The 19,000-nt window shown below is 37.2% G+C and overlaps 1 protein-coding gene across 1 annotated transcript in view; it reads left to right on the top strand.

Moving 5' to 3' along the window:
* The window catches only part of MMP27 (matrix metallopeptidase 27), a 19,606-nt gene extending 866 nt beyond the window's left edge, over nucleotides 1-18,740 (top strand). Inside the window, exons 2-10 of the mRNA XM_044666258.1 lie at nucleotides 635-873; nucleotides 7,757-7,905; nucleotides 8,391-8,519; nucleotides 11,758-11,919; nucleotides 12,111-12,231; nucleotides 13,016-13,146; nucleotides 14,654-14,813; nucleotides 16,589-16,692; nucleotides 18,496-18,740. Of these exons, the coding sequence (XP_044522193.1) occupies nucleotides 635-873; nucleotides 7,757-7,905; nucleotides 8,391-8,519; nucleotides 11,758-11,919; nucleotides 12,111-12,231; nucleotides 13,016-13,146; nucleotides 14,654-14,813; nucleotides 16,589-16,692; nucleotides 18,496-18,740 (1,440 nt within the window). The remainder of the gene's footprint in view (nucleotides 1-634; nucleotides 874-7,756; nucleotides 7,906-8,390; nucleotides 8,520-11,757; nucleotides 11,920-12,110; nucleotides 12,232-13,015; nucleotides 13,147-14,653; nucleotides 14,814-16,588; nucleotides 16,693-18,495) is intronic.
* The last annotated feature ends 260 nt before the right edge of the window (nucleotides 18,741-19,000 follow it).

The following is a 19,000-nucleotide window of genomic DNA, read 5'->3' as shown; positions in this document are numbered from 1 at the left end:
GAGAGAGAGACAGAGAAAAAAAGGGAGGGGGGAGAGAGAGAGAGAGAGAGAGAGAGAGAGAGGTAGAGACAGAGATAGAAAGAGGGGGGATAAAGAGAGAAGGGGGACAGAGAGAGACAGAGAGAAAGAGGGGGGACAGAGAGAGAGGGGGACAGAGAGAGAGAGAGAATAGTAGTAGCAGTGATTTACCTTAAGGATACACCAGGAAAGATTTTGAGATTGACTGGTGTGGCCCAAGCTACTGGTTTACAATACTTGTTCCAAAGTATGAACCACTAAATAGCTTAGAAGGGGGCCTACAGAAATCACCACAATTTGAGGGTCCCCTGTGAGCGAAACTGAATGTATTTACAAAGCAAATAATTTGTACATAGACAATTTGTTTCTAGAAAACACCAGAATGAATATAGCAGCCAAGATAGTTAAAAGTATAAACATCACCCAACAAGCAAAGAAGCTTAATATCCTCTGGGGAGTGGTTTGGGGTTTGAGAAGTTTTATGGTTTGTTTTCTTTGGTCAGTTATAGTTCATTCTTTTTAAATTATGTCCTTAAGTGTGCAGTTGTAGTTTTTTATGTTTATATCTTTGTGTGTATATGAATGTGTTTTGTTTTGCTTTTATCTTTTGAGTCAGGCATATTTAAGTCAATTCTATACACTTGAAACAGAAGGGAGTCATCTTGCTCAAAACAAGAGCAAAGTCCCCTTAGATGGAAAACTCCGGGAAATGCAAGCATTTTTTGGGTTGACAGTGACTGGGAAACTTGATTCTAACATCCTTGAGATCATGAAGCAGCCCAGATGCGGGATGCCTGACGTGGGTCAATATGGTTATATTCTTCCTGGGTGGAGAAAACACAGCCTCACATATAGGTAATATTTCTTTCTTCTCTCTCAAATGACAACTGTTCTACTCCCAGATTATACACGTGGGCTTGACTATGTGAGCTATGTTCAAAAAACGGCCAATTTAAGTTGGAGGTGATGAAGAACTTCCCAAGTGTGAGGCCTGTTAAATATTAAAAGTGAGTTTTGAGGAAAGTTATGGGATTTTTTCCCCTTAAAATTGTTATAAAATACGGATCACTATACTTGGCTAGCAAAAAATTATATATGTTCTCGATTTAAGAGTAATGGAAATGAGCAAAGTTTATCCATGTTCTAAGATTCTATCTTTTCCATAGCTCTCTTGTGCTGCTCTATGCAGGGCTACTCTGTGGTTCAGTAGATAGAATATTGGTCTTAGAGTCAGGAAGACCTGAGTTCAAATCCAACTTTAGAAACAAAACTATATGACCTGGGCAAGTTTCTAAATAATCTCTACCTGCCTCAGTATCCTCATCTATAATATGGAGATAATAATAGTACTTATCTCCCAGGGTTGTTTCTAAATTGCTTTGTAAACCTTAAAGCACTACATAAATGCTAATTATTATTTTTATTACTGTGTCTTAGAGACATGAGTGGCAAACAGGGAGATCATTTGGTGGTTTTAAAACTGTACCTCAGTTCAATGAAAAGATTGATAGATCAAAGGACATCAGTGAAACTGTGAGAAGTGGCAAGAACCCAAAGCTGTTTATAGCTACCAATTTCCCCTCAGGTATATTTATGCCCTACAGGAATGATTCTCATTCTTTAGTGGTAGAAGTTTCCTGACTGAAGTCAGCCCCTATGTGGTAAGAAAACAAATATCAGCTGGTGTTTTTATATATTAAGTCTGTAGTTTTTCACCTAGTGCTGTGCAACTAGGACAGAGTAGATAAAATGTTGAACTTTTAGTCAACATTTTTTTTTATATAAATATCTGAGTTCTAATCCTTCCTCAGATACTTACTAGCTGTGTCATTCTGATTCTGGGCAAATCACAACCTCTCAGCCCAGAGTTTAATCATCTATAAAATAGGAATAATAATAGCATCTACCTCACAGGGTTGTTGTGAATATCAAATGAGATAATGTACATAATGCACTTCATATAAATGCTAGCTATTTGTATTGTCATCATTATTATTCAGGAGGAATGAATTAAGGTATGACATGGAGAGAAACTGACTATAGTGAGGATAAAGAAAAAGAGAATATCAGTCTGTGTGTAGGAGAAAGAATGATTCCTAAAGTAATCATGTAGGCTGCCCCATCTAGAGCTGGGTTGGTCCCTAAATGAAGAGAGAATGTGTTTAAGTCTAAGTGCCATCATCTTTCATATTCAGTGATACAAGGTGGGAGCTAATTAGAAAGTCCAATCAAACTCTGTATATGTGATTCCGAAGTCTTCCCCTCTTCCAAAGAGCCTTGAATTTAAAGCCAATAGACTTCCCTCTCCTAAACATACTCCTCTTCCAATCTTCCCCCTTTCCAAGACACCCACCATCCTTCCAGTCACAGAGATTCACAGCCATTGCATCACTCTACACACCTCACTCTTCTCAGCTCACATATTCATCAGCTGAGCCCAATGCCAGGTTATGTTAATTCCATCTCATTAAGCATCTCTAATTTATCCCATTCTCTCCATTCGTATGGTTTCTTCCCTATTCCTGGATTATTGCAAGAACTTTCTAATTGGTTTCTCTGTCTCAATTCTCTCCTTTCTCAAGTCCATCCTCATTCAACAGCCAAAATGATCTGCCTAAAACAAAGGTCTAACCATATTACTTCCCTGTTCAAGAAACATCAGTGGCTTTTTATACCTCTCAGATCAAATACAAACTTCTCTAGCATTTAAAATCCTTCTGCACCTATTCCAACCTGCCTTTTTAGTCTTTTTATACATAATTTTCTTTCTTTTAAAAAATTATTTTTTAAACTTTCTTTCATTTCTAACTTTTAAGTTCCAGATTCTTTTCTTCCCTCCATCCCTTCCCCACCCACTGAGAAAGCAAACTACATATCAACTGTGAATGTGCAGTCATGCAAAACATATTTCCATGGTAGCTTTATCACAAAAAAAAAGGCAAAAAAGGGTGGAGGAAGTTCTTCTTCAATTTGCATTTAGAAGTCACCAGTTGTCTTTCTCTGGACATAGAAAGCATTTTTTCATACTGAGTCTTTTGGAATTGTCTTGGATCACTATATCGATCCAAGTAGCCAAGTCTTTCACAGTTGATCATTATTACAACATTGTTATTTCACTGCACAAAGATCTCTTAATTCTTCTCACTTCACTTTGAATCAGTTCTTACAGGCCTTGCCATGTTTTATCTGAAGCTGCCTTCCTCATCATTTCTTATAGTATAATAGTACTCCCTCACATTCATATGCCACAACTTGCTTAGCCATTTCCAGTTGATGAATATCCTCTCAATTTCCACTTCTTTGTTACCACCAAGAGATGCCATAAATATTTTTATACACAATGGTCCTTTTATTTTTCCTTTTATCTCTTTAGAGTACAGATATAGTTACAGTCAATTCCTGGATTAAAGGGAATGTCCAGTTTTATATCCCTTTGGATCTAGATTCTTTTCCAGGATGGTTGGACCAGTTCACTACTCCACCAACAGTCCATTAATGTACCTATTTTCCCTCTAGCATTTGCCATTTTTCATAGTTGTGGTGTGGTACTTTAGAGTTGTTTTAATTTGCCTTTCTCTAATCATGAATGATTTCAAGTATTTTGTCATATAACTATAGGTAGTTTTGATTTCTTCTTCTGAAAACTGCCTGTTGATGTGCTTTGACCATTTATCAATTGAGGAATGGTTCTTACTTCTATAAATTTGACTTATTTCCCTATACATATTTTTAAAATGAGGCCTCATCAGAGAAATGTGCTGTAATTTTTTTTATTCCTTCATTAGCTATGGTACCTTTTAGCAAAATGTAGCCTCCCTGACTAGCTCTTATAATCAGATTTATTCTTACTTTTGTTTTGTCAAAGTATGTTTGCCCTCTTCACTTTAACTGAAGCATAATAAACTGCTCCAGCCCTTCATTTCAATTCTGTGTGTATTTTTCTGTCCCACATGTGCTTCTTATACGCAACATATTGTTGGATTCTGACTTCCAGCCCACTCTGCTATACACTTTAATCTATGAGTTAGCTCATTCCTTTCATATTCACAGTTATGATCACTAACTATGTATTCCCCTCCACCATATTTTCCTCTATCTTTATTTTGTCCCTCCTGAAAAGTCTGCCTTGCTTCTGACCACTGCCTCCCTCAGTCTGTCCTCACTTTTATCATTGCCCCCAGCCCATATCTCCTGTCATCTTTCCCTACTATCTATTGGGTAAAATAGATTTCTATACCCAATTGAATTTGTGTATATATTCTTCCCTCTTTGAATGAATTCTGATAAGAGTGAGGTTCAATCATTGCTTACCATTCACCATTTTCCCAACTATAAAAGCTCTTCCTTGTGTGTCTCCTTTATGTGAGAAATTTTGCCCCATTCTTTCTTCCAGTACATACCTCTTTTTCACCCCCACATTATTTATTTGAAGATTATCCCATTATAATCAACTCACTTCTTTGTTCTCTATCTATGCAGACTCTTTCTAATTACCAATAATGATAAAGTTCTCAGGAGATACATGTATCAGCTTCCAATGTAGGAAGGTAAACAGTTTAATTCCAGAGTACCTTATGATTACACTTTCATTTTTACCTTTAGTTTTTTGTTTAAATATCAAATTTTCTGTTTGGCACTGATCTTTTCATTAGGAACCATTTGGAAATCTTCTATTTCATTAAATATCTATTTTTTCCTCTGAAGTATCATATTCAGTTTTGTTGAGTAGATTATTCTTGGATGTAATCCTAATTTCTTTGCTCTCTAGAATATCATATTCTAAACCCCCTATTCTTTTAATGTGGAAGTTGCTGAATCTTGTGTGATTGTAACTTTGGCTCTACAATATTTTAATTTTTTTTCTTTCTGGTTGCTTGTAATATTTTTCCTTGACCTAGAAGCTCTGGAATTTGACTATATTATTCCTGGAAGTTTTCATTTTGGGCTTCCTCTCAGGAAGTAATCAATGGGTTCCTTTGATTTATATTTTACCCTCTGGATCTAAGATACTAGCACAGTTTTCCTTGATAATTTCTTGAAATATAATGTCTAGGCTTTTTATGATTATGGCTGTTAGATAGTCCTGTGATTTTTAAATGATCTCTCTCTTCATCTATTTTCTAGGTAGTTGTTTTTCAAAAGAGATATTTCACATTTTCTTCAATTTTTCATTCTCTTCACTTACTTTTATTGTTTCTTAAAGTCTTATAAAGTCAGTAGCTTCTAGTTGTCTTATTCTAATGTTTGAGAAACTATTTTCTTCAATGAACTTTTGTACTTTTTTTCATTTGGTAAATTCTGCTTTTAAAGGATTTCTTTAGTGCATTTTTGTACTTCTTTTATCATTAGGTCAATTCTATTTTTAAGATGTTATTTTTCAATATTTTGTGCCTTTTATCAAGCTGTTGTCTTTTCATAATTTTCTTACATCACTCTTATTTGTTTTCACAGTGTTTCCTCTACCACTCATCTCTTTTATTAACTCTTCCAATAATTCTTGTTAGCCTTGAGTCTAATTAGCATTTTTCTTTGAGACATGGTAGCACATTATTATCTTCTAAGTTTTTGCCTTGCCCTTTGCTTCTACTGTAGTAACTTTTTATGATCAAGTTGATTTTTTTTTATGATTTACTCATTTTACAGCCTATTTCTTCATTTTGAAGTTTATGTTAAAGTTGTCTTCTGCTCATATAGGGAGAGGAGGCAGTGTGCCAAGCTCCAGAATTTTTTGGCTCCTTTTTTTCAGAGCTAGATCTGTAGGGGTGTGGGAGGTTGCAAGTTTTCTTTGCTTCCAAGTTAGTGTTATCCTGGAAGAAGTATGGTCAGTGCTCTTCTTGTCTATGCCCTGGTCTTTACCTAGGAAGGATCCCTGATCCCCTATAGCCCTAGATACTAGTGTTCCTTTTACCCCAGGAAACGTGATCAGAGCCTTTTCCCTTTGTAGCTGATTATAAGTGTTCCTTTCCACCTTGGAACTATAACCCAGACCCAGATAACAGGGTTGCCAGTCAGCACCAGCTACATCCAGTGCCAACAAAGGGTCTCCTATAATCTCTTTCTTATCAGTTGTGTGACCCTCTTACTCTCCCTGGGTTACAAGCTCACAAGTTGTTGCTTCTGCTCTGCTGTTGTTGTCAGGCTCCCTTCAAGAGTTACCACTGGTTCTCCTGTCTAGCTCCAAGTCAGTCCCCATCTTGGCATCACAGACTTTTCCTGCTGACCACCTAAATTATCTTAGTTTGGAAAAATGTTTCACCCCAACCTTTTATTGTCTCTGCCACTCCAAAATTTGATTTGAACTTTATTCTAAAGTTGTTTGCAAGGGAATGTTGAAGGAGTTCAGCTGAGTCTTGGCTCTACTTCACCATCTTGACATAATTTCCTTTTGATATACTCTATAGCCTAACCAAACTGACTTTCTGGGTCTACTTTACTTATAAATTTCATTTCTCATTTCTATACCTTTTTTCAGGAAGGCACCCTATGCCTCACTTTTACCTCTTAGAAACCCTAAATATCTTGAAAGTTCCCAATGAAGTCCTTCTAGATCTGCTCAGCTACTAGCACCTCTCCCCCCACAAAATAAAAATTACCTTGAGTTTATTTTGTATATACCTTATGTATATATAGCTCCCATAATAAAATTTAAGTTCTTCTGAGAAGCAGAAAATGTTTAATTTTGTCTGCATCCACAACATTTAGTTTGTTGAGCAAGTCCTCTCATTTTTCTGGGCTTTCCTCAGCTATACAATAAGATGTTGGGGAGCAGCTGGGTGGCTCAGTGGACTGAGAGCCAGGCCTGGAGACTAGAGGTCCTAGGTTCAAATCTGACCTCAGACACTTCCTAACTGTGTGACCAAGTCACTTAATTCCCATTACCTAGCCCTTACCACTCTTCTGCCTTGCAGCCAATACATAGTATTGACTCCAAGATGGAAGGTAACAGTTTTTAAATAAAATAAAATAAAATAAAATAAAATAAAATAAGATTTTAGACTGAAACAACTTCTAAGGTCTCTCCCACTTCTAAATAAGGTTATGATATGAAATTAGACAGATTTCTTGAGAGCTAGGATTATCTTTTGCTTTTCTTTGTATTCCTAGAGTGTAGCACAAGTACTATACTGTACTGGTACATAATGGGTATTTTATAAATGCTTATTGACTAACTAGTAAAGAATAATAAATTTCAAAAACAATAAATAAAATTTCCCTGAGTATCTCTTAGTTGGTCAGAGGGAAGATTTTAATGAGTAAAAATATACAGCTCCAAGAGGAAGGAGGGAAGAAGGAAGGGAGACAATTTTGGATCATATGACTTCAGAAAACTTATTTGGAAATTTACTATTAAAATAAAACAATTTAAAATACCTTTGTAAAACCTAAAAAAATATTAATTAGGAAATGATATGTGTATTTACATAGGTATTATACACACATGTATATGCACAGGTTATATACACAGGTATTATAAGGCTGATTTCTACAAGCCCTTCAAAATTCTGAATCTCATTACTTTATAGCTATAGCAAATATGTATATCTTTGAATTCATATATTTATACGTATAGGCATAACAAATATATGTATTCGTGGATATTTTATAATAGGGGATTAAACAAAAAGTTCTAGCAAGTAGATGTGGAATTTGTGAAATAGTCCACCAGTGATCTGCTTATCTATATACCTATGTGCACATGGAAGGTACATTTGCATGCATATTTGTGTTAACTTTTAAGGATATTGAATTATACTCCTGATATGGAAGAATCTGATGTGGAGGAAGCAATCCAAAAGGCTCTAGAGGTGTGGAGCAAGGTGACCCCACTGACATTCACGAGGATTTTCAAAGGCATTGCTGACATCATGGTTGCTTTTAGGACCAGAGGTACAGTTACAATATGGCCAAGTAATAAATCAAGCTATTTTCATCTTGGCTTATGTGAATTAGATGAGACTTGTTCTGTTTTGGCTTCAGAGAGTAGAAGAATAAGCATGAGTGCCAACTGCAGAGAAATAGACAAGTTAAAGAGGGGAAAAACACTATAATAATTAGATTCTCAAATTGAAATGGACCACCTTGAAAGGTAGTGAGTTCCCTATTACCAGAGGTTTTCAAGGAAAGGCTATATGACCACTTGTTAGGGATATTACAGAAGAGACATTATGAGATAAAGGTTCCAACATTCAAATTCTAAAATTCTGTATGTGATTCATTTTTTCAAATATATTCTTATTCATATGAGATAATATTTGTAAAATGTTCTGCAAATTCAAAACTGCATATATATTTACATACAAAACACACACATATATACATATGTATACATATACACATGTGCTAATTTATTATTGTTGTTGTTAATTGTATAGCCCATGGTAAGTGCCCTCGACAATTTGATGGTCCATTGGGAGTCCTGGGCCATGCTTTTCCTCCTGGCTGGGGAATTGGTGGAGATACTCATTTTGATGAGGATGAAAACTGGACCAAAGATTCAAGTGGTAAGTTCTGGGGATTCTTAATGGTCTATATTTCTTCTTAAGATATTAGTTTAAAACAATCTAGGAATAGATAGAGCAATATGCTATGGTCAGGACATGAGTTCAAATCTGGATTCAAACACTGATTCCAGATAAGTCATCTAACCTCTTTCTGTCTCAGTGTCCTTGACTTTTAATTAAGGATTATAATAGTACTTACTTCTTTAATAATTAAAATTTGTGGTAAAAATGTAGTCATTAAAAATTTGGTTTGACAAAAATAGTAATGGTTAAAAAAGAATTATTTTGATTCTTGTTTATAAAAGTTAAAGTTAAACTAGGAGTCAGTAGACTGTTAGTAGCTTTATTTACAGGAAGGTAGAGATATTAAAATGGGAAATATAGAAAGGAGATAGAAAATATCACCTATCTAAATATATATATACACACCCTAAGTCCTAATCCTAGCCTCCAGACTGCAAATGCAAATCCAAATGCGAATCTCCCCAGAATCCGAAATCCAGATCAGGAAGCCAAAATCCGAAGAACGAAAGACACTGAAAAACCACTGAGAACATTCAAGACCGCCAAGAATCCCACCAGAGCTCGTGCTCCCCAGGCTAAAGGCCACCAAGCATAAAAAGCCAAGAATGAAGAGTTCCAGAATCAAAAGCGCCAAGCATGAAGAGCCCAAGAATGAAGAGAGTGAATCTCTCTCAGGCTCCCACTTATATACAATTTTCTCCACCCATCAGCTCTCTTCCTCACATATCATATTCAAAGGTCCCTCCTTGGCTCGGGATTGGTCCTTATATAGGCCAATCCCACGCCCAGAAGCAGGGGGCGTGGCCCCTCCCTAGCACAGGATTGGTCCAATTCAAAGACCAACCCCATGCCAGGAAGTAATGGGGGTGTGTGTGTGTGTGTGTGTGTGTGTGTGTGTGTGTCCCTCCGTGGACCAATCCCATGCCAGGGAGTAGGGGGGAGGGACCCCTGGGGCATGCTGGGGAATGCAGTTCCCTAGCCACAACGCTTTCAAAACCCGCAAGCGTATCTGGAAAATGGCTGAACAACAAGACCTTTGGCGGCTGCTAAGATGGGATAAAGAGATAATGAGCAGGATGGAGTAGTCTAAGGCATCTCTCTCCCAGACTGTAGACACCTAAAAGGAGGAAATATGTAATCTAGTGGCTTCCTGTTTAATCCTTTCTAATTAGGTCCTATATAATTATTTCTACACAGCAAGTGTAAGAGTACAAATGCTGTCAAGCGCCCTTTCCATTTCAGTGTTTAGGGCAAAGGACCTGCAACCCCACTCTGGAATTCTGCCAAGAAAAATAATTTTACTTCCATATGCCAAATTTCATCTTGTCTATTTGAATGATAAGGTATCTTAACATCAACTGAATGTTGAGCTTAGAACTTCTGAAACTTTATTATATGTATAATCTTGGGCAAGACATTTAACCTTTATACTCTTTGTTCAGCTCCCTAAAACTTATCTTCTTCTTGTAAAGTTGTGTCTGACTCTTTGGGACTCCATTTGATGTTTTCTTGGCAAAGATACTAGAGTGGTTTGCCATTTTCTTCTCTACCTCATTTTATAATTGAAGAAACCAAGGCAAACAGGGTTAAGTGACTTGTCCAGGGTCACATAGCTAGTAAGTGTCTAAGAGCAGATTTGAAAGCAGGAAGATGAGTCTTTCTGACTCCTAGTCTAGTATTCTATTCATTGTACCACCTGGCCAGCTGCTTTAAAATTATCTATTAATTCATAAGTGATTTGTAAAAACCTCAGTAACCTTCTCATCCTGCTAAATTAGGAAATCTCCAGGAAAACTCAAATCCCCCACATCACCAAGTCAAAATTAGACTAGCTGTAACAAATGAAAGCCCCTTTCCCAAAGAGTTCAAATATCAGCACGCCACCCATTCCCCAGGAGCTTCCCTCTCCCCATCCCACCACTATTATAAATCAGCACCAGTCTCTAGGCCCAGGTTCTCCGCTTCTTCCCTTCAATGCCTGGTCCTGTTTGACCCAGATAAGAACTCTAAAACAAAATAGCAGACTTCACTGGTTTAGGCTCCCAATTCCACCCAGAGCTCCAGGGAACCTGGCCTATATCTATTATTCTGACTGTTCTTTATTGTATATCCCCTCAATAAAGCTTTATCTTTTCAGTAACGTACTCATGTTCTCTAGAACTGACTCTCAGTATTCCAACTCTTATTAAACTTGTTCTGACAGTTACTTTCCAAGAGCAAGTTTGAATAATTCCCAAATGAAGTCCAGCCCAAAGAAATATTTCCTTTCCTGGGACAATCCTATTCTCTTTTCCCTATAGCCTACCTCTCATCTAACAGGCAAGTTATACATATTTATTATTCATTCAAAATTAAGTTTAATAAAGCAGCTGTATTTTTTCCCCAGCTAGACTATACCACACAGCTGTTCATCTGATGGTGACAGCTTCTGACTCTGCGTGCCTATCCTTTGTCCCCATCGCCTGGAGGGCTCTCTCTCTCCCCACCTCTTGGCTGGGGATCTTGGCTTAACGGCTTCCTTGAAGACTCAGCTCAAACTCCATGTTCTCCAAGAGGACCTTTTCCTGCTCTCTGAGATGAATTTGCATTTATCCTGTGTGCATCTTATATTTACATAGTAATTTGCACATTTTCTCTCCCTTTAAACTATGAGCTCTTTCACATTATACACAGAGGCTGATACACTCTGGTACAATTAAACATAACAGACGTCTCTACTAGCAGCAATGCAAGGATCCAGAGCAAGGCTGAGGGACTTATGAGAAAGAAAACTAGCCACATTCAGAGGAAGAACTGTGGGAGGAGAATCACAGAAGAAAAACAACAGCTTGAACACATGGGCTGATGGAGATATTATTGGGGATGAAGACACTAAACAATAACTCTAGTCCAACTATCAATAATATGGAATGAGGGCTTAATCGATGATACATGTAAAGCCCACTGGAATTTTGCAGCAGCTAAGTGGGGTTAATAAGGGGGTATGGAAAGAAGGAAAGAACATGAAACATGTAAATATGGGAAAATATTCAAAAAAAGGAAAAAAGAAAAAAAATTTAAAAATAAGCTATGAGTTCTTTGAGAGAAGGGACTATTTTTTTTTTTTTTTGCCATCCTTTCTCTTCAGAGTGCTTGGTAGACTGCCTGGCATATAGTAGGCAAAGAGTAAGCACTTGTTGACAGGCTAATTGACTGTTTCTGATTTGTTTTTAAGGTTTCAACTTGTTTCTTGTAGCTGCTCATGAGTTTGGCCATTCCCTAGGCCTCTCTCATTCCAATGACCCAAGTGCCTTGATGTTCCCAAATTATGCCTTCATCGATCCCAGCAAATCTCCCCTTTCTCAGGATGATATCAAGGGTATTCAGGCCATCTACGGTAAGTGAAGTTCTAGACTTTACACAAAGGTGTTGAACAAGAAGACTTTCAGAAAGGAAGTTAGGTAAATCATTTCTTAAAATTTTTCATAAAGAAAAGTTCCCCTTGTGCAAGCCTCCTCTGTACTCATATTGTTTCCTCATACTCTTGTCATTCATTATGGCTGTTTCCAATGCATTCTCTCACTGAAGGATCCTCGCCCAAGGTATCTGCTAAGCCAAAGAGACCCACTATCCCCCAAGCCTGTGACCCTAATCTGACTTTTGATGCTGTCACCACCTTCCGCAGAGAAGTAATATTCTTTAAAGACAGGTAAACCCTTTTTCTCTTGACCAGATCTCTCCCTTTTCTGGAATCAACTCTTTTTTTAACTGACTTATTTTGTTGAATTCCCATTGTACCAGAGCATGAAATGTCTATTGTAAACAATTATTTTTCAGTAGACTGCCTGAGACTTTAAATCCTGTTCTAGAACACTGTAAGCTGTGATGGGAACTTGAATTACTTGGACTTTATTGACTAAGGGGGCTCAGTTTTATTCCTTATGTCATTTCTGCACTTTTGAACAGATTCCTAACTTTTTAGTGTTCAAGCAGACGCTGGAAAGCTCTCTGGATGATTAGTGGAGAATGTTCTTGCTTTGAGTGGAAAACAAGCTAGACAACCTCTGGAATCCTTTCCAAAGTTAAGACAGATTCCAAGACTCCACTACTGCAGAGGAGACATTTTTTTTTCATTCCAACAAATGCCAGATCTGAAAGTGTCATCTCCAAAGGCCAACCTTTGGCCACCCAGGCCTTGGGTTCCTCGAGTTGTGGTCTTGTCTAAGAAATGTCTTCACTAGTAGGGGCTCTTCAGAGTCCCTGAGGAGTTCAATCTCTTCAACCCAGCCCATAGTGGCAAAAACAAGTTCTTGGCCCTTTAGAGTGGCTAAGGGAGGATAGTTTCAATGCTATTGCATTGACTAAAGAGAGCACCATCGAACAGTCCCAGGAGATCTTTATAAATTCTGATGGTGATGATTATCGATATTTACATGCATCTCATTGCTATCAACATCTATACTGTATATAAGATTGTCTTGTGTCTGAAACAGGCATGTGTGGAGAATTTATCATGAAGTCTCAGATATTGAATTTGAACTAATCTCTTCATTTTGGCCATCTCTGCCAGATGGTATTCAAGCTGCATATGAAAATGACAGGGATGAAACTCTGATTTTTAAAGGTAACGCCTTCTATTTTTATCTCTGGCATTTGTGGCTAATTTAAATATTAGGAAGGGGGTCGGCTAGGTGGCTCAGTGGATTGAGAGCCAAGCCTGGAGACAGGAAGTCCTAGGTTCAAATCTGACCTCAGACACTTCCTAGCTGGGTGACCCTGGGCAAGTCACTTAATTCCCATTGCCTAGCCCTTACCACTCCTCTGCTTTGGAACCAATACTCAGTATTGATTCTAAGATGAATGGTAAGGGTTTTGAAAACAATAAACAAATAGATATTAGGAAGGCAGACATTGATTTTGATATAGGATGAAAGTACTTAAAGTAAAGAAGTGCCATGCATTGTTGCTTTAAAAATTTCTCATTTAATCTTCACAATAACCTGAGGAGATAGGTGGTATCATTATTCCAGGTTTTAAGCTGAAGAAACTGATACAGATAGAGGTAAAGGGACTTGTCCAGTGCACACATACATACTTCTGAGGCAACAGCTAAAATATATTTTATTTGGAGTCAGAAAACCTGAGTTTGATTTTGTCTCTGTCACTAAATTGCTCGAGATGACTTTGAGCAAGTGCCTTTACTTTTCTGTCCCTAGGTTTCTATACCTAAAAAAGTGGTGATAATAATACTTGCACTAACTACCTCAAAGGGATGTTGAGAAGAGCATAAAATATAAGGGGTACGCTATAAGCTATATCTACAAATGTCAAGTCTTTTTAATACTGCTCTGAAAACAATCACCCAAATGCCCAGGGCCTAAGTGAGTGTCAAAAGAAAAAAAACAGTATGCTTTTCCTCTTCATTTTGTTCCCCTTTCATTTTGCTTCTTAAGAAGAATATGTGTCTTTGTTGGTACTTTAAGTCGGCTCAGACTAATGTGGCTATTTGACTTCTAGTCAAAGTCTAGTCAAAGTCAGCCATAGAAATGAAACCATTTTGATCATATCTTGATAATAGTATAAGATATTTGTCTGTGTCTAGTTTCTGCCAGAGTTCTTTCCAGTCTTCCCAACAATTTTTACAAAAGAGCAAAAATTCTTATCCCCAAAACTTTTTTCTTTAATTTAATAGCAAGAAACACAACGTTACTATAATCTTTTATAACTGTTCATTGTTGGTCTATTCTATGCCACTGATCTACTCTTCTATTTTTTAACCAGTGCCAGATAATGACACCTTCCCTAATGGAGGAGGAGAGAAAGGAAGGAAGGAAGCAAAGGGGTTAACTGAGTATTTTAATGTAACAAAGAAATTTTAAAAAGAAAAAGAAATCATATGTTTCCCTTCTATAGACATAGCTTCAAAGTGTGTTCTACAAGTAGATGATTATTTTCCAAGTCTAGTGATTTGATAAGCAGAAGAGGTAGGAATATGAAAGGGGCTAAAATGAATAATCATGTCAGTAAGCAGAATTGACTTTGTGATCTAAAGATTGTTCATGCATCTTGGGATAATTATTTTTCACCCTGAGAGTAATATGTTTGAAGATTATTTCTTTTCTTCACCCTAGATGGAAATTTCTGGATGATCAGTGCATCTGCCATTCTGCCAGGTTATCCCAAGCCTATCTACAACCTTGGCTTTCCAAGGCACACAAAAAATATAGATGCTGCTCTCTTCAACAGAAATACAAGAAAAACCTATTTCTTTGTCAAAGATAAGTACTGGAGGTAAACCCAGAATACACTGTGTTCTTTTTTATCCTAAAGTGGAAAGTATCAATACAGCTTCTAGGCCCTCAATGTGGAAGCAAAGTGCTTCAATATTGGCTTTATCTTCCTTGCAGTGTTTTTATGATCAAGAAAGCTTTTGCTGTCAGCATCTATTGGGGGGGGGCATGCTGAGTGCCAATCACAAATCTCCCAGTTAGAAAGAATCTCAGGGGCCATCCAATTGAATCTACTCCTGAATAAAGATCCCCCAAAAGAGAAGTGACCTAACTTTGTTCAAAGAAAAAGAAACCCAATACCTTCTGCAGTCCATTCTACCTAGCTTAAATTAACACAAATCATTAGGAGTTCCTCCCCTTCTTCTTTGTGTGATGTTTCCCATTCTTCAACAGGTCAGGATTCCCCTTTTCCTCTTCCCACCCTTTTTCTTATTCATTTTCACAGTGAAATTCTTTTTCCTTTTTGAAGTACCTCATTCTTCCTTATAACATGGAGTGTTAAGAAATATTTCTAGAATCTTTTAACCTTCTCTTCTGAAATGGAGACAAGCCTGCACTTTGAGCAAATATAACAGTCACTTGGCCTTGGCAGCAGTACAAACATCACACACTCCATGCAGGTCACTTCAGAATTCTCCTGGCTCTCCAGATGTACCAGAAGCGAATTCATTGGTGGTTTGTTATTGTTGCTAATTTTTCCCCTTAAGAAGGGCAAAAGCAAATCGTTTGACTTTAGTCTCACATTATTTTGATTCCAACATCCTTTCTAAGTAGTGCCAACTGAAGCAATTTATTTCTTAATTGCTGGGTTAATATTAAGCTACTTACATACATTTACTAATATTTAATCTCTATGTAGTAGTTAGTAGTGAGAGTCAATAGTGGATAGACTTGAAGATAAGATCTGAAGACAAGAAGAGTCTTACCCCTAAACTTGCTGACTCAATGACCCTGGGAAGTCTTTTAACCTCTCATTGATATAGGCCAGTAGTGTCCAACTCAAATAGAAATGGCGACACTAAACCCTTACGTAAGGCGGCTAGATGATGAAGTAGATAGAGTGCCAGGGCTGGAGTCAGGAAGACTCATCTTCCTGAGTTCAAATCTGGCCTCAGATACCTCTAAGCTATGTGTCCATGGGCAAGTCACTTAACCTCGTTTGCCCCAGTTTCCTCAGTCTATAAAGTAAGCTGGAGAATGAAATGGGGAATCACTTTAATATCTGTGCCAAGAAAACCCCAAATTGGGTCATAAAGAATAGGACACAGCTGAAAAAGATCAAAAAGCCCTACATCCAGATCCCTGAGGGCTGCATTATTGATTCAGTTTTAAAATGTGATATTATCTATATTTTATTCTATTTTATTTTAAAGTATTTTTATTTCGTTAAATATTTCCCAGTTGTATTTTAATCTAGTTCCCATTGATGCAGGAAGCAGAAAAAGCACTGACCTGCATTGTTGAAGGAAACATGCTCACCCTGGAGTTCCTTATACCAGTGAAACCACAGGCTCAGTCCCAATCCGTATCCCAGTGGTTAGCAATCTGACTGACTGTGCCATTATCAACCAGTAATATGGATAACTTTCTTTTCAATTACCATATTTTATCATTCCTTGTAGAATTATATGATGTCCCCATCATCCAGAATAATAACTCACAAACAATAGGCACTTAGAAATACATGCTGTTTGACTGAATAATGAAAGGCTCAGTAGGAACCAGTTGGCCAATATCAAAACTAAAATGAAATCCACTATTATTTTTTTACTACAGATATGATGAAATCAACCAAAAAATGGAAAAAGGTTATCCTAGAAGGATAGCAGGATTCTTTCCAGGAATTAGTCTCCCAGTTGATGCTGCATTCCAGCATAATGGTAAGTAGAAATGACAACCAATTAGAATATGTGGGAAATTTGACTACTGCAAATTACTAAAAGTTTTAATTCTACTTAAAGATAAGTACTTTCATTACTTTTGAGAATATATAATAGTCAGGAGTACTAGGTGAATTTTGGTGAGTGCAGTAGATAGAATTATGAAAATGTATGATAAAGAGAATGCAGAATTATGTGACCCTGGGCAAGTCACTTAACCCCAATTGCATAGGCCTTACCATTCTTCTACCTTGAAACCGATACTTAGTATTGATTCTAAGACAGAAGGTAAATTGTTTTTGGTTTATTTTTAAAGAGAGAACTGAACCCCCAAGAGAAGTGAGAAGATATTTGTCCCCAACGACTTCATTTCACTAAATAAACAGCTCTATTTACTATAAAGTGTGAAAGGGTACTTTGTGGGAAGGGCAAAGGGGCTGAAATATGTGATAGGGGCATACTTTATCTACAAAATATATGTTGCTGAACTTTAACTTTGCTTATAAATATTATGAAAATATTATAAAAGGAATGGTTTGTGAGCATTTACTGAAGAAAAGCAATGGATCACTTCTTACTTATTACTAGGTTATAAAGTTGGGCCAAACTTAGAAAATATAATTTAAAGAAATAAATTTAGATTCTTAAACTTGTATTTTTAATAATTAACCACACAAGTATGTGACAAAAAGTTAGTGACAAAAAAGTAACAAAAAGGCTAGACAACAGCTTATCTGAAAAACGATTTCAGGGTTTTGATGCACTTCAAGCACAAGATGAGACAAGTGTGATTTTTGAAGTCAAAAACGCTATCATGAAATTTGGCTGCGTTTAGAGAAGGAGAGTGAGCTGGACTAGGGAAGCGGCCATTTCACTGTGCTCTGTGCTACTAAGATCACTGCTAGAATATTGCCTTCAGTGCTGGCTACCACATTATTAGGAAGGATTTTGGTAAATTATAGCATTTCCAGTGGTAAACTAAAAGGATAGTGAGAAGGACCAAGTCCTTTGCTACAAGAGGATTGTGAAAGGAACTAAGGATATTTAGCATGGAGAAAGATCAATAGGGAAGAAGTAATGGGTGGATATAACAGAAAGGCTTTGATGTAAATGAAAACTTTTAAACAATTTAAATTATCCAAAATTGAATCAAGCTTCCTGGGGATAAAAGGGGCTCTGCTTCTCTGGAAACCTTAAACTGTATTCTACATAACTACCTGCCAATAATAATGTATAGAAGATTTCTGCTCTAGGAGAGGAGGTCTAAATCAGTACCTCTCAGAATTTTTGGTCTTAGCACCCTTTGATACTTTTTTATAACCCTTACCTTCTTCTTAGTGTTAATTCCAAGACAGAAGAGCATGAAGGACTAGGCAATTGGGGTTAAGTGACTGGCCAAGGGTCATATAGTTAAGAAATGTCTGAAGCCAGATTTGAACCCAGGTCCTCCCAACTAACATTCTATGCCCTGTCCTACATAGTTGACCCATCCCTTTACACTCTTAAAAACTAAGGACCTGGGGCAGTTGGGTAGTTCAGTGGATTGAGAGTCAGGCCTAGAGATGGGAGGTTCTAGGTTCAAATCTGGCCTCAGACACTTCCCAGCTGTGTGACCCTGGGCAAGTTACTTGACCCCCATTGCCCACCCTTACCAATCTTCTGCCTTGGATCCAATACACAGAAGTTAAGGGTTAAAAAAAAACAAAAACAAAAAAAACCTATGGACCTCCCTTCCCCAAAGCAAGAGGCAAAGGTATGACTATTTAGCCATATGAAGTAATAATTGGACTATTTTCTTTCTAGGATTCTTCTATTTCTTCAGTGGAACAAAGCAATTTGAGTTTAACCCTGAAACCAAGAATATCACTCGAGTTTTGAAGGCCAACAGCTGGTTCAAGTGTCAAGAAGCCTTACACTCTTTACCTTATTATGGTGTCAGCCAAGAAAAAAATTCAGATTCAAAATCAGTGCAAATGATTTCTCAACAGAGTTTTATATTGCTTATTTACTGTATTGCTCATCTGCTGACAGAAATCTACAGCAGCTGAAAGAATTGTCAAATAATAGACATGGAAGAGATTTTAAGAAGTCATCAGTTCCAGAATTGTGTCCAAAATAGCCCAGAATCGTTCCAGAGGAATGCCTATAAATCCTTTCCTTAAAGAATAAGGATGGTGATTGTTTGTTCTTTGAGAGTTTCCAAGTTCAGTGCATTATTATGCTTATTATAAGGACCCTCTTAAGTCTCCCATATAAGAATCTCAGTCCTTTGTTGGTATAAAAATGATATGAGTAAGTGACCAATAAC

Source organism: Gracilinanus agilis, chromosome 3 (assembly GCF_016433145.1).
Source record: "Gracilinanus agilis isolate LMUSP501 chromosome 3, AgileGrace, whole genome shotgun sequence".
Lineage (NCBI taxonomy): Eukaryota > Metazoa > Chordata > Mammalia > Didelphimorphia > Didelphidae > Gracilinanus > Gracilinanus agilis.
Note: the sequence above shows the minus strand (reverse complement) of the source record. Positions and strands in the feature narration are given on the sequence as shown.